A 15,776-nucleotide genomic window follows, 5' to 3' on the forward strand; every position below is an offset into this window, starting at 1 on the left:
CTGCACTGTGAACAGAATATCTCTCATAGAAGTGAATGAAATTTTGATCAATCAATATAATCAAGATTTCAAAGAAAAAATCAGATGACAAGCCAGAGATGTCAATAGAAGATAAATTAGTCAACTGTACTGAAAAATGGCCATTACCAGCTAGACTTACCATTTAGAAAGGAAGACACTGTTATGCCAAATAACAGAGTGATCGCAGAACAGCGTCTGGTGAATCTGAAAAGAAAATTAAAAAGAATTAACACTTTCAAAGAGAGTACACTGATTTCCTTTCAGATGTTATTGATCATGGATATGCCGAAGAGTTGTGTTTGACTGCACTGAAACTTACCAAGGAATGTCATTAAACACGGAACTGCTGGAGACACTTCCTCCCCCAGTTGTGCAAGTTTTGCATTAAAAAGAGTCGCAGAGGACAACAAGAACAGTTTCCCCCATGCAATAACCAACACTGTCAAAAGGAATTTCTATGTTGATGACTGCCTAAAAGCCCTACCCTCTGATCAGGAGGCCATATAGACCTCGTAACCATATGCCACAAGGGAGGATTTCACCTCACAAAATGGGTGAGCAACAGCCGAACAGTGTTCCCTGTCATTCCAGAACAATACAGGGCTAAAGGAGTAAAAGAACAGGATTTAGACAAGGATAAACTTCCCACTGAAAGAGCACTTGGTTTGCAGTGGTGTATGGAAAATGCATTCAAGTTTAACATCAAAGTCAAAGAAAAGCCACAAACCCGAAGAGGAATGCTATCTGTAGTGAGCTCAATCTACGACCCTCTTGGGTTCTTGGCCCCCTTAAACACAGCCTGCTAAGTGTTCTCCTCCAAGAACCACCCTCCAAGAGCCACCCATACACAAGATCACAAAGTAAAGTGACTAACTCACAGCAGATGGGAAAGAAGGCTTTAAGAGAACAAAACTATTGATGATCTTGAAATGGCAGAAAAATCTATCATCTGTTTGAGCCAAAATCAAGTATTCCCAGAAGAGATGACCAGGTCTGAAATGGCGCCATCTGGTGTCAAAAGGACAATCCCCTTTACAAGTTGGACCCTGTTTTGGAGGATTCGATTTTGAGAGTGGGAGGTAGACTTGACAGATCAGCCATGCCTCAACAAAGCAAACATCCTATCATCCCGTCAAAGAACATGCACATTTCCTATCTTATCCTTCACCATATACATGAAAATGCAAATGCATGTATGTATGCAGGCGTGGGAGAGGAAGACCAGGAGAACAGAAAATGGCAGGTTTACTTGGAGTCATTCGTCTTCGATTTCTTTTTAAATCCGAAATCTGCGAGTAGGTTTCCCTGTTTTCTTTTAGACATGACTGAAATTGAGCTGCTCCAGCTCAAATGGTCCAGAGCGGGTCTTTTTTTTCTCCGATGTCTGATTTAAAGTTACGTTTAAGACATAGCGCCCCCACGCTTCAATGGTGAGGACAAGAATTGCATGCAGGCCGGTATCTTTATTAAAGTGAAATAGTGATCAATCACCCTCATGCGCAAATCATACATTAAAAATAGCCTAATTTTACACATGATCCATGATTATGACAAAACAAAAAAACAAAAAACAAAACAAAAAGGAAATGCATGGGAAAAACAGCATTTTGCCAATATTTTAGAGACCCCCCCAACTTTCACAAATCATGTTTTCAGAGTAGCTCATGTCTCATTAAGGGGGGCTGAGACCAGGGGCGTAGCCATCATTTCAGAAGTGAGGGGGACAAATTGTTCTGAGGTCTATTGAGTGATTTATCATCATCTCCTTAGTGGCTAAAGAACCAAATAACTAAAAACAGCACAGCACCAGGGGACCGACTTTTAGTTCTTTAGAATTATATACTATCAAAATCTAAAGTCAAAATCTAAAGCTGAGTTGACACAGAATGACTCTCTAACATCTACAGGGTAAGTAGCCAGATAATAATTGTGCGAAGCAACATTTATAAATAGAATTAAGAATAGTAGTGGTGACATAGCTGTGGAAATTAATCGCAAAGTCACTTTTATGCTATCTATATTTTTTCTCAGCTAGTTATATTCTCTTCTCACCTGTGACCCTGCATGATCATCCTGGCTGGCATCTGGTCCACTTTCTCTGCCCTGACGCTGCTCTTTCTATTATATAAAGATTAAAAAAATATGTGCAAAACAATAGTGAGCACAAGTTCTGTGCAGAAATTAAGGAGGAGTGGGTATATTTCTAGGTGGTAGAGTAGCCAAAAATTGTAGTCAAGTAAGAGTGTTGTTACTTCAGAATAATATTGCTCAAGTAAAAGTAAAACGTATTTTGCAGTAAAACAACTCTCAAGAGTACAATGTATCTAAAAAAAGTTACTCAAGTAAATGTAAAGGAGTAAATGTAACTAGTTACTACCACCGCACCTAGCAAGCGATTCAACATAACTAACAGTTAACAATTGTTAACTAGCTTAACTTGATAGGCCTATATTGACATGTATTAATTAGAAATCATTGAGCTAAACATTATCTACATGCAACAGAAATACTCAACTTACATGGTTCGTTTGGAAAAACAGTAAGGTTTTTTGCCTCTTGGCTGCTGGTTTGCTGAACATGGTGAACAAGATCTGAATCAATGTCTGTGTGATTGAAATCACAACACGACAGCGGTGTTTGCCGCCTGGCTCTGCCTGCTCATGGTGCGTTCGAAGGCGGCAATTCAAATGAATTGAAGGGTTGTAATGGCTGTAAAAAGTGCGGGGGACCCGCGTCCGCTACGCCCATGGCGGAGACCCCCCTGGCTCCCCCGTGGTTGGCACCCTGCCCCCAGGACACTTTCGAAAATCAGACCTCTATGCTTGACGTCGCTGGAAACAGATCCAGTATAAAGCAAACTGCTTATAATGGGGTTGGGCAGACTGCCAGGTGTGGCTGACTATACAGCAAAAAGTTTTTCTACAATGGCCCACATTCTGCTCTTTTGTTTGTTTTGAGTATTAGAAGTAGGGCTGCAGCTATCAAATCTTTTTGTAATCGAGTAATCTACCGATTATTCCATCGATTAATCAAGTAATCGGATATAAATTAACATTGTATATAGTTCTTATATATACGGAAGCCCTAAACGGTCATGCATACATACATTTTATTTCCTCTGTTTTCCCGTGATAACGAGATAATTTTCATCCGTTTTCTCGTGATAACGAGATAATATTCATCCGTTTTCTCGTGATAACGAGATCATATCATCCGTTTTCTCCTGATAACAAGATAATAACAAGATAATTTTCCTCTGTTTCCCGTGATAACGAGATAATGAATGAAACGTGATAGGAGAGATTTCAAGTTCGGTAAAGTTGGAAAGATATTCACAGATTAGAACCTCCGGGATCAATAAATCAGAAATTAAACACAAATTCTCCGTTCAGTTCGGAGGACGGCTTATTTATGTAAAAAATCTGGGTTTTGGTCCTTGTAGCTCGTAGTCTATGATATTACAGTGGGACAGAGGCATCATTTGTGTGTCACTTCTGATTTATTGATCCCGGAAGTTCGACTCTGTGAATATCTTTCCAACTTTACCGAACTTCGAAATTATCTCGTTATCACGGAAAAACGGAGGGAAATTATCTCGTTATCAAAGGAAAACGGATGAAAGTGATCTTGTTATCACGGGAAAACGGAGGAAAATTATCTTGTTATCACGGGAAAACAGAGGAAAATGATCTCGTTATCACAAGAAAACGGAGGTATTATCTCGTTATCACGGGAAAACAGGAAATAAAATGTATGTATGCATGGCCGTTTAGGGCTTCCGTACTTATACACTGTTAATTTCATAACACATTCGGTCAATGACTATAAACAGCAATAAAGATAAGAAAAAAGAAAGCAGAGAAAAAAGTTTTTCTTTATTTAAATCTCAACACAAACAAGAAATCAAAATTAAAACTGTGAGCAGTGATGCACGGGCCCTCGCATGGCACGTAACTCGGTTAGTGCTACGACCGCCTTCCGCCACGGCGCGGGTCGTCCCCGGCCACCACCACGCCGCCGGTCGTCCCTTGCCTGAATCCTCTCTTGCCTGAATCGTCGTGTCGATCATTGTATCACACGATTGAAGTCGTCGTGCTCGACTGGGGTGCAAAGTTTCACGACACTGGGACCGTGTATATAATAGTTATAATAGTTTTGATGTTTATGGCGAAGGTTCAACTGAAAGCTGTCTGAGGTGCATGTAAAGTTTGGAACAGATTACACAATGTATAAAGTCATTAGCAGGTGTGGAAAGTTTTATGATAGTTGATCTGGTGGAAAGCAGACTGGAACTGCAGTAAACAGAGACAGAAGCTCCTTCCATTCCCCGTCTGTTTACAGTCACAGAGCTGACAACCTTCTCCATGTCTCACTGATAGACCTCTGCCTCCCCTTAGCGGTTGCTGCCTGTGTGTCTGTCCGCTCTGTACGGATTAGTGAGTGAGGGGAATGAGTGAGTTACGCACTGGGTTTAAAACATTGTTTTTGCCCCCTTCATGTTGACTTTAGGCGGTGGGTCCAAGAGGATTTTTTGTACATCTCCACATGGTCTATCTAGCAAAAAATATTTCATGCACGTACGCCCAACCTAAAGGGCGGGCTGTTACTCAGAAAAAGGGCATACAATCGGTCACATTTCATGTTGGCATTATGTGGCGCTCTGATTGTGAGTCAATATTTCAATGCAGACGCGTTCAGGCTGGCACTCTTATCAAATGAGAGAAGTTTGAACCAGATTGGACAATGGACACTGAAGTTATAACAAGTGTTGTGAAGCATGAAATTCATCCGCATTCGTGGGGTCGTCCTGGTCACGCCCTTTGACTTATGTAAGACCTTTCGATGATTTTTAATCATTGAGGCCTCTAGAACAGGCTCATAAAGTTTGGTAGGAATCGGATCAACGGTCTAGGAGGAGTTCGTTAAAATATACTGCATGAAAGAGGCGAAAAATCGCTTAAAATTTCACATTAAATGCAAAATGGCTGACTTCCTGTTGGGTTTAGGGCATGGGTCCAGGAGGCTTTTTTGTACATCTTTACATGTTCTATGTACCTACAAAGGTTCATGCAGGTACGTCAAAGTTAAAGGTGTTCAATATCCTAAAAGGAGCCGTAAAAGTGTAAAAACCTAATATTTCCAGGTATCATCAGGTGGCACTCTGACCAAAGGTCAATATTACAGTGCATATGTGTTCAGGGTGAGACTCTAATCAAACGTGTCAAGTTTTGAGCAGATTGGACATTGTATCCTGAAGTTACAACAACTTCCTGTACACTGGCCAAAACGCAAGCTCTGGCCACGCCCTTTGACCTATGCAAGACCTTTCGATGATTTTGCATTGTTGATGTCTCTAGAACGGTCTCAGAGAGTTTGGCAGGAATACGCTGTAGGAGGAGTTCGTTAAAATACAAACCCTTCAATGGGAAAAATAGCCTAAAATGGCTGATTAACTGTCAAGCAGATTGGACATTGTATCTTGAAGTTACAACAACTTCCTTTACACTGGCAAAAACGTCACGCACTGGCCACGCCCTTTGACTTATGCAAGACCTTTTGATAACTCTTCATCATTGAAGTCTTGAGAATATGATGACGAAGTTTGAGGTGAATCCGATAAAGCTGCTAGGAAGAGTTCGCTGAAGTATAAAACGTAACACTTTCTATCGCCAGTAGGTGGCGGTCTGAATATCAGTCAATATTGCAGTGCAGATGTGTTCAGGGTGGTACTCTTGACAAACGTGTGAAGTTTTGATCATATCAGACAATGTCCATTGAAGTTATAACAGTTTAGATTTTTGTGGTCGAAGCATGAATTTCGTCCATGTTCAGGACACCGTACCGGCCACGCCCTTTGACTTATGTAAGACCTTTCAATGATTTTGCATCGTTGAGGCCTCTAGAACAGTCTCAGCGAGTTTGGCAGGAATCGGATCAACGGTGTAGGAGGAGTTCGTTAAAATACAAAGCCTACAATTGGCTAAAATGGCCCAAAATGGCTGATTTACTGTAGCGCCCCCGAGTGGTCAATTTCAATAAAACTTCCAGGAAGATATGTCAACATATCCTGCAAGTTTTGTGATGATTGGGTTAAAGATTATGGAGTTATGTGTATTGATTTCTAGAGCCCCGCCCCTCTGATGTTCATTGGCTTATAACTTCTAAACGCAACAATGTTTTACAATGCCCTTGATAGAACTTGATCAGCTAGGTCTACTGATGATACACAGCAATTTTCATGAGAATCGGATTACGGTTTAGGAGAAGTTAGCAAAAACGTGTTTTTCACAAAATTCAAAATGGCGTTTGGTGCTCCACAAGGCTTTTTGTAGAGCACACTTGCCTGCACATGTGTGCCAAATTTTGTGTCAATTGGAGTTACGGTGTGAGGGGCGTGGCCTAAAGTAAGTTGGCGCTAGAGAGACACTTTTTTGTGGCCAACTATGAAACCTTTAAAATATCAAATTTTTCGCCAGTCCCCATCTGCACGCAAATTTGGGTAAGCTAATTATTTTGCTAAGGCTCTCAAAAAGGCCGTCGAACTTGCAAAATAAGAAAAAGAATAAACAACATCATTTCAATAGGGCTTCGCAGCCTGACGTTGTCGGCGCTCAGGCCCTAATGACCTAAATAGTTTAAAAATAAACTTAAAATGCTAGTCTTTGGTGATATAATAAGCACTGTTAAATGATCATGTCTGACTCCTCACTGCTCCGGTTTGTCGCTGTCTGGCGCTGAGACGCTGCGGGGGGGAGGAGGGGGGCTGCTCGGCCAACCATGCACCTTTCCCGGTACCGTTTGTGTTTCTGGTGCTTTTTTAACGATTCTGAACGACGATGCTCCGACAGTAAAGGCAGCATTCCCAGCCTGGCTCTGGCCGTACTGCACAATGTCGGTCTGTCCACGGCGAACCGGAGACCGGATCAAACGACACCGTCTCAGACGGAGACGCATGAAACAGGACCGGTATCTTACAGCGCGAGGGGAGACAAGTGTTACGGGCAGGGCAACTTTCTGTACAAAAAAAACCTTTTAGAGCGGGGTCAGAGCCAATCAGAGATGAAGGCCCGCCCCTACTCGGCCTCTGATTGGCTCAGACCGTGGTGATTCATCTCTGTATGCTGTGGGGGAAAAAACACGACGCTACACACATAAACAGACCAGCTAAATGTTAGGAGCACCGGTGCGACCAAGGATCATACAGGGTTGCCAACTCTCACGCTCCTGGCGTGACACTCACGCTTGCCGTGACAGCGTGAGACTGATCGTTAAAGGGTGTGTGTCACGCCAGGAGCATGAGAGTTGGCAACCCTGATCATATTCAGCTGCACTTCACTGATTTTTGGTCGCATGTGCACCCTAAATGGTCATTGTGGAGCCCTGGCTTCCTCAAAAATGCTCCGTGTGGATGTTCCCTGCTAAGCAGCCGCATAATGCCGAGATAGGAATTTAACGGAGCTTAGACAGGACTTTTTGCCTCAAGCATTTTTTAGAATCGAGTTACTCGAATAACTCAAGTAATTGTTTCAGCCCTAATTAGAAGTCAGTTTTCTTTTGTTAGGCTATAGTTAAATCAAATCACAAGACCTTCTTGCAAACTCAACAAACTTCTGGACATTATATTCTTGGATACCTTATGGCAGGCATCCCCAAATGGCGGACCGCGGTCCGGGTCCAGACCGATTGATTGTTCTGTCCGGACCCATGACCAATCTCTGATGAATTCCCGAGAATAGATCATTTTCATAGAGCATTATCTTCTTTTTTTTCGACGGCTGCGGCTACAGTGGGCGCAGCTACTCCAGTTAATACGACAATGACTTTACTGAATTGAGCCAATCAAATCGTTTGTTTACCCTCAGCGCACCAGAGAGAGCAAGAGAAAAGAGAAAGACAGCAATGGCAGCATTTCTTGCTCCAAGAGAAGGAAGTTTGATATGGAAAACCGTTGTTTTCAAGATGAATGGACGGAGAAAGATATGTTCATTCGTCCGGCAGGCAGTTCCAAACCCATGTGCCTCATATGCTGCGAAAACGTGGCATTAATCAAAAGCAGCAATGTGAAGCGCCACTATGAAACAAAGCACAGATATTTTGAGCAAAGTTATCCACTGAAGTCCGAGCTGAGGGCACGCAAAATAACCAAACTGCAAGGCCAGTATGACAGATCTACCCAACTCATCACGCATTCATTTACAGCCCAGCAACATGCAAACGAATGTTCGCTAAAGGTATCGTGGATTTTGGGGCAACATAAAAAACATTTAGTGATGGGACAATTGTGAAGGAGTGCTTGAACGCTGTTGCCGAGACATTATTTGAGGGGAAACAAAGAGACGAGTTGTGTTCTGTTTTTAAAGGCCTTAAGTTCATTCGCTTAGGACTATTTTTATTTGTGGTAAAATATCTAGTTGATTACTATAGTGTTGCAAAGTGTTGAAAATTGACAATGAATATTGTTGAAACCATATGAAAAAGTGGGGTAGGCTATAAGATATAAGTTGGACTTGTGAGGTTCGGACCTTCACTTGGAGGAAATTTTAGTAACTGGACCTGAGTGACTTTTAATTGAATACCACAGATTTAGGGCTCAAGGGACGTTCACACCAAACTCGTCCGTGTTTGGTCGCAGGATCATTTGTGTTTATTTGCATCGTCTGGGTGGGCTGGACCAACCAGAGAGGAGGCGGGGCTGAACTGAAATAACCACTATTGCTGCTTTGTACATGTTGTGGAAGTCAACACCAGCTTAAAATCGGCATCCTGCCTAAGTTCATAACATCACACAGAGTTGCTTGGTGAATTCCATAGAGCTGTATTCACTGTGAATAGCAAGACACACCTGGTAAACTTCAGCGGTATATGGCAAACTCAAAAAACGTGATTTAACTGCAATAAACGGATAAAGATTATGCCGAAGTTATGATTGGTTAAAAATCAGGAGACAATAAGCAAATAACTTTTAAAATGGTTGTTTTGGCAAAGGCATTCTGATCATTCAGAGTTAGGCTATGCTAACATTGTAGCTGCTCCGTAAACACTGAAAATTACGTTGTCTCGGCATAAATACGGCAGCGACCTTGTTGTTTGTACCACAGACAGCCTCTGGTTTGTACTCTTGTTTGGTTCGGTCTCTGTATGAAACATAAGATACCATGGTATAGCTCCGGGAGACCACAGACAGCTACGCTATGTTTTGCCACCATTACTGATTCACTGACGAGTGACGACATGAGGGGAATCTCAAGCCACAAGTCAATCAGCTTGTGGTCAAAACGTCACATGCATTTTTTTAAATTAAAAATTTCACCTCATTGGTGTCAGTTGTGCTGTTCAAATTTGCAACAAGTCGTCTTTTTGCATTGACTTTATTTGTAATTTGGTCCCGTAAATAATTTGAGTTGCGTTTTCTGTGAATGCCTCTACCAAAAACATTTAAACACAATATAAAAACAAATCATGCACAAATACATATTTGTTGAAAAATGTTGGAAATAACACAATTAATACAAAGAATAACTTGTTTCCATTGTGGTTGTTGTTGTTGTTAAACTCTGGTCTGTGAGCTGGTTATTAAGTGCAGGCGGGAACATTAACGCAGGACTGAATTTGAATTTTGGGTCCTCCATCGGGCGCTGAGCCGCAGTCGGCTTGTGGATTCCCAAAGAATGTTGCCAGCTCCTTCAGACGGCCAATGGTTGGACTGAAAACACACACACACATAATGTTATATATTCTTATAAACGACAAAACCAATGTTAGGTTACGACGGACACAGCATGTGGTGTCCAACATCAGTCTGGTGGTTGAAAGTCCTGTGTTATTTGACTCATCCACCTCCCCACCAAAACTAATTTTCTTCATATGTAATACTACATCAATAGCTGTGGATGTTACATAGTCACATGGACGTGGGTCCACCATGAAAAAGATCATAATTGCATCAGCACTAAACTCACTTGTAGTCACTGTAATCAGGTTTACAGGATCTCTTCCTGAAACGTCTAGAGTTTTGTCCACAGGAGGGATTACACAAACTCCATGGCTCCCAGCCATCCCAGCTGCCCTTCACTAAAACATACAGAAAGATAATAAACTTGATTCATTTCATACAAGGCATGTGATTTGTTGTGGGTGAAAATGATCAATTAAGCCACTCGGTCCCATCTCATCTCTGGAGAGACCTTTTAACATTTATAGGAGGCATTCACCTGACCAATAAAAAAAATGTATCATTACATTGTTGCCTGAATTCTTTCACAACCTAAACACATTTATTCGAGACATTTACCAATACACTACAAAATAATATACAAAAATATATACAGAGAAGCCTGCCAGAAAGCATAACAAATCAAGTCGATATAGCTTAAGATAACTAGTAGCAAGATGCCGCCCTTCTCCACAGATGGTTTCCACAAGCTATTGCAGAAGATTATATTGCTGGAAACCAAAATTCACAGGTTGGAGGTAATTGTGGAGGTTAATTGGCATTGTGGAAATGACAACACTTTACCCTTCACACAAAAAGGCAAACAACAGAATTCTAACAGAAAGCTTATTAGCACTGATAAGACTGCAAAGAGACAGGATGGTTCTGTGTCTTAAAGTCCTCCCTGGACTTTGTCCAGAGTTGGTGGTGGACTTTGGCATGTGCATACACCTCCTGTACCACTGAGCATCAAGGGAATGGACGTTGAGATGAATGTACCTGAACCATGGAGGAACCTCATCCTGACTACACCACCGCCGTGGGCTTGTTTGACTCTTACTGCTAGTATTTTTAAGGCGGCTGACTATTAGCCCCTTTTCTACAGACGATTCCACTGTAATGGCGGAAAGGCGAGTCAAAATGTTGCGAACCGGACCGTTTATTTACAACTTTCTTTGCGGCATAACGCATGGTCACATGGTCTCTCCATTATATAGCACCCCTGTTTTGCAGAACGAGAGGGCGTTATGTACCGCATCAGTGCCTTTGTGATGTTTTAAATAAGCGGTGGACGCCAGCAAACCATAACAACAATGGAAGCGGAACTGAGAGTGGACGTACTTTTCACCTCGGTGAGCGTTCACACTGATGGCAGAAAAAAGGCGTGATACTCCCGCAATGAAAAGGCAGTGTAAAAGGGGCTACTGATTAAAGTAACTAACTCGACTCCTCTCGGGATTACTCCCGGGAGTCTGGCTGTGCTTTCTTTTCCAGCAGACTCTGCTGAGGTCCTGACAAACTGCTAACTGGCCTGATGATGGTAACACCATATTGTAGGTCCACTTTTTTTTTTTTTTTTAGATTATTATTATAATTTTTTTGGCTAGAGCGCCATTGAGCCTTTTATTCATATTTCAGACAGCGTGGAAACGAGGAGAGAGAGAGGGAGATGACATGCAGGAAATGCGTCCCGTGCGGGAGTCGAACCCGGGACCACCGCATCGCGGACATTTAGCCTCTGTACATGGCACAGCCGTGCCCTAACCACTACGCCACCGGCCTCCCCGGTCCACTTGCTGCTGTGATGCTGCTCATCATTGACTGCTATCGGGTCCGCAGCGACATGTTGGAGATGGATCCATCTCAGAGTGGCTGTGCCTGTTAGCATGGACTACTACTGTTAATACTACTACTACTACTGTTAAAACTATTACTACTGTTAAAGTCCCAGTCGGTAGCATTTTTTTGATCATATTCACTGAAGCCGACACTATGCTCCGATAGAACAACATAAATCACCCGGTTTTAGAAAAAAAAGCGCCCCTCTACGCGCCTCTACGTGCACGTAGAGCCTGTTGTTTGTTTTGCAAAATATCAACAAAGCCCGGGTCATCCTGTCCACTCAGCATGCAGGGCTGTGTTCGTGCACACAGAGCCCCTCTTCCCTCGGGTCGTACCACTATCACAGGGTGGAGGCGGAGGGAAGTAGCAACAAGCTTCTAAACCCTCGGTTAAAAACCAGTGGAAAATAAGGGAAAAAAGAAAGATTGCGATTGTGCCCGTGATAAAACGAGAGTCAACATCGGACCCGCGTTTCAATTGTGGCGTGATCTAAGGGATTTCAGCGGTCGAAGGGAAGGAGCTCGGTGGTCGTGGGGGAGGAGCGTGAGAGTTGTAAACGTTCAAAATCTGACAGAGTGCCCTCGATCCGCCAGACTTGCCGACTGGGACTTTAATAGTACTTCTACTGTTAAACCACATGTAGATAGAACCCAAGGGCCTGGTCTGCTCCAGATTTCTACCTAAAAGCATATTAAGGCAGTTTTTTCTCGCCACTTTTGCTGTAAATCTTGTTGATGTTGTGACATTGAAAATGTATTGACTCTGAAAATCATGATTGTGTTCTCGTCCTGCTCTGTGTGTAGTGTTTTGGGTCTATAGTGTCATATCACAGTTTGTGATATGATACTATAAATTAAATTGAGTAATTGAATTGAATCCAGTGGAGGTGGTGGGGGAAAGGAGAATGATGGTGAGCAATCATTCCTGATGAAGAATTTGACACAGGCCCTGCACTGGACATCTTATAGTAAATATTTTGTATTCTGTTTAAGTTCTGTGTAAGTGTTTACTGTAAATCCTCTAATATAGGCCTTTATTTACTCAAGCGCATCGCGGCCCAGGCCTTTATTGGAAGGCCAGAATTAGAGACAGGCCTCTATTTCTATTTGAGCAAAACGGACTACCAGTAGAATTAATAAAAACGAGATTTTGTGTCTATTTGAACCTATAAAATACTTGGTTCATTTATTGAAAAAGTCTCCTCTTGGGCTCCGCAGCTGCCATATTACCGTAAACAACGTTTACCTCTTGCCAGTAGGCGTGTGAATCTTTGGCTTCACAGCCATTCGATTCGATTAACGATACAGTAGTTAGCGATTCGATTCAAGGACGATTTTTTTTTTTTGGAACGATTCGATTAGATTCTGTAAACCACGATTTGATTCAGTAACTTGTAACCAAAATTCTATATCCATGAAATTATCATGCAATAATGCAAGTGAGACTATCTGTATTCTTCAGAATATTCTGAAAAAAATAAACAGACCACAGAATTACTTAAACATATTTGTTCTATAAAACAAGTAGTCCTGCATAATATTTTATGCTGAATACAAAAATGTAATGCTCAGTTATTTTAAACATTTTTCAATAGACTACATGCTGGCAGGGCAGAGAGTGTCTTAAACGTATTAAAACATTAATCATAAGTGAGGATCAAGATTCATCCGATTAAACGCATTCATATCGATTATTGGTGAAGCCAAAACGATTCATTCTATTTATTTATTTTAGCAGATCGATTTAGTTGAATCGGTAGGACTGACAATCGATTCATCGATTAACGAATTAATTAATTAATTAATTAATTAATTAATCGTTACACCTCTACTTGCCAGTATTGCATGCTTTGTGGGCTGCCACTAGGAGGATGATTGACAGGTGCTCTCCTTCATACAATCACGCGCACACTTCATGGCTGCACCTGATTGGACGAACGCTTTCGCTGCTGTCCTTTCTGCTCCCGGAATTCAAACTGACCAGCATGGCGGCTCGTTTGGAAACTTTCTCCTATTTTATGACAATAGTTCACCTAAATGTGTTTCTGAAAAAAATGTTTGCGAGAAATAAGCTGTGCAGTTACTGAATCTGTCTTTATTTTAGATTGACAATGTTCAGTTTAAAAGATTTTTGAGAGCTTGCGGGAGGCGGCGGCGCCCGTCTCTCGAAACTTGCCGCGACGCGAAGGCATTGCATGGCTTCTTACATACTGTAAATCCTCTAATATAGACGATGGGACGCATGGAAATAACGCTGCCTGTGGACACGTACCTTCAGCCCCGGCCTCCATGGAGACCGGCCGTTATTTACCTCAGCCGACAGCGAGACCGGCCAATTTCAGAGACCGGCCGGTAATGAAATACAGGCCAATATTAGAGGATTTACAGAAGTTCAGTAATGTTCAGTGGTAGTCAGTTTCATGAAGTAAACTTATTTAGTGATGTCACCCACAGTAACAGTTGCTGACATCATAGCAGACCCGTCTCTCCGTCAAAGTGTCCCCGCTGCAGATGGACCCATTGTGAGCACGATGAAGACACTGACGCTCTCGAGCCTGACTGCCGCCCAGATGCTTACAGCGGATGTCTCGCCCACCAAAAGGGTATTTACAGGCTGTCCATGGAGACCACTCTGACCACATCCCGTCCACTGCAAATACACAAAAGCCACAATCATATATTCCAATCAAACTGTGGAAAACTTTTCATGCAATGAAACACAAAGACCTGGTTTGTACCTGGACAGTGGACATTGGTCTTACAGATGCTGGTTTGACGTCCTTCTCCAGGACATGGCTGGCCACCATGTTTGGGGGCAGGATTGTCACATTTCCTCTTTGACACCTGAAGCCCCACCCCACAGGTAACTGGACAGGATGAGAAGGGAGACCAAGACCCCCAACCTCCATCCACTGTACCAGAGACAGAAAGGAAGACAGAGAAGGACAAATCGGAGATGTTATCATCTCAAAATCAACATGGATAATGGGAGTATATAACGTCTCTACGAGTCTGTTATCAACTCTATGAGGGCTCTTGCAAGTTGTTATTTTTTTCTAAGAGTACCCCTGGGAGTCATTATCATCTCTACTAGTAGACCTGGGAGTTGAAAGAATTGTCTCTATGTGGACACCTGGGAGTAAGCGCCTCAACGAGGACACCTGGCAGTCATTATCGTCTCTTAAGAGGACACCTGGGAGTCTGTTATTGTGTCTATGTGGACAACTGGGAAACATCATTTCTACAAGGACACCTGTTTGTCTCATACAGCTGTTAAGTTCCATTTTGATTGTTGATAGTTATGGTATTAGAGGTATGGTCAGACAGGTAGACAGAGAAACAGGTGTACCTGGACAGTGAGGCAGCTGGTTGCAATTTTCTGTCCCGCTGTCATCCCCCCGGCAACCTACTCCGGGCGGGCTGGATGAAGGGGCGGGATTAGAACAGGAGCGGTGGCGAGTCCTGATGGGAGCTCGGCCTTGTGGGATACAGAGAGAGGAACACTCACTCCAACTGGACCAGCCAGACCAAAACCCGTCAACTGTCAGAGACAGAGAGAAAGACAGAGAGAGACAAAGGGGTAAATTATATCAAGGCTTAAAGTTATGCATCATTAAGGCCTATTTGAATGCTGCTAGATATCTGCTAGGTGTCACCTCAGCTAATTCAGTCACTGAAGAACCTCGCAGTCATGCTGTGAAGTTAATTGTACGATGGGCTTCCAGCTACCAATTTCGGGCTGTTCGATGATGAGCTGATGCTCGGTGACCTCTGTGCACGCATCAGTTTTCAATACGACATAAAGAACTGTAATGTGAAACTTGGCTTAATCCCGAAATACCGGATGCCGCCATTCAACAGTGAGTCTTTTTTATGTACTGATCTGACAGAACAGAGGAAATGCTGTGTAACCCTGTACAAAAAAAGTAACAAAGCTTAAAAAAAGAATGAACAGTATAATAACATGCTGTGTTAAAAAACTTCATAAATAAATAGACCCTCTGGCCACTATGGCACCCTTTTTGGGCTTTGCAAGACATGTTTTTGCTCTCATTATGGCAATTATTATGCTGAGATGATATTTGACTAAGGTGTTCATTTTTCAATGAATTTTGGAATTTCATCATTAACACTGAAAAAAAAAATTGTGCACTGTCTACACAATTTACTCCCGTTGGGCTGCTAGAAGCCCTTTTTGGGCA

General features: G+C 42.4%; 1 protein-coding gene across 2 annotated transcripts in view; it reads right to left on the reverse strand.

Moving 5' to 3' along the window:
- Window positions 1-3,877: 3,877 nt before the first annotated feature.
- LOC311028974 (properdin-like) overlaps window positions 3,878-15,776 on the reverse strand; it is an 80,275-nt gene continuing 68,376 nt past the window's right edge. Inside the window, exons 7-12 of one of the 2 annotated variants that reach the window (XR_014598817.1) lie at window positions 14,924-15,115; window positions 14,313-14,486; window positions 14,027-14,224; window positions 9,981-10,092; window positions 5,564-9,724; window positions 3,878-5,334 (exon numbers count right to left, since the gene is read on the reverse strand). Coding sequence is in view for 1 of the 2 variants with exons in the window: in XM_084033815.1 (XP_083889941.1) it covers window positions 9,595-9,724; window positions 9,981-10,092; window positions 14,027-14,224; window positions 14,313-14,486; window positions 14,924-15,115 (806 nt within the window). In the remaining variant the exon portion in view is untranslated. Of the gene's footprint in view, window positions 9,725-9,980; window positions 10,093-14,026; window positions 14,225-14,312; window positions 14,487-14,923; window positions 15,116-15,776 lie in introns of both variants that reach the window. The other variant, XM_084033815.1, reaches the window with a different exon arrangement.

Source organism: Eutrigla gurnardus (genome assembly GCF_963514095.1).
Source record: "Eutrigla gurnardus genome assembly, chromosome: 18".
In the NCBI taxonomy this organism is placed as follows: domain Eukaryota; kingdom Metazoa; phylum Chordata; class Actinopteri; order Perciformes; family Triglidae; genus Eutrigla; species Eutrigla gurnardus.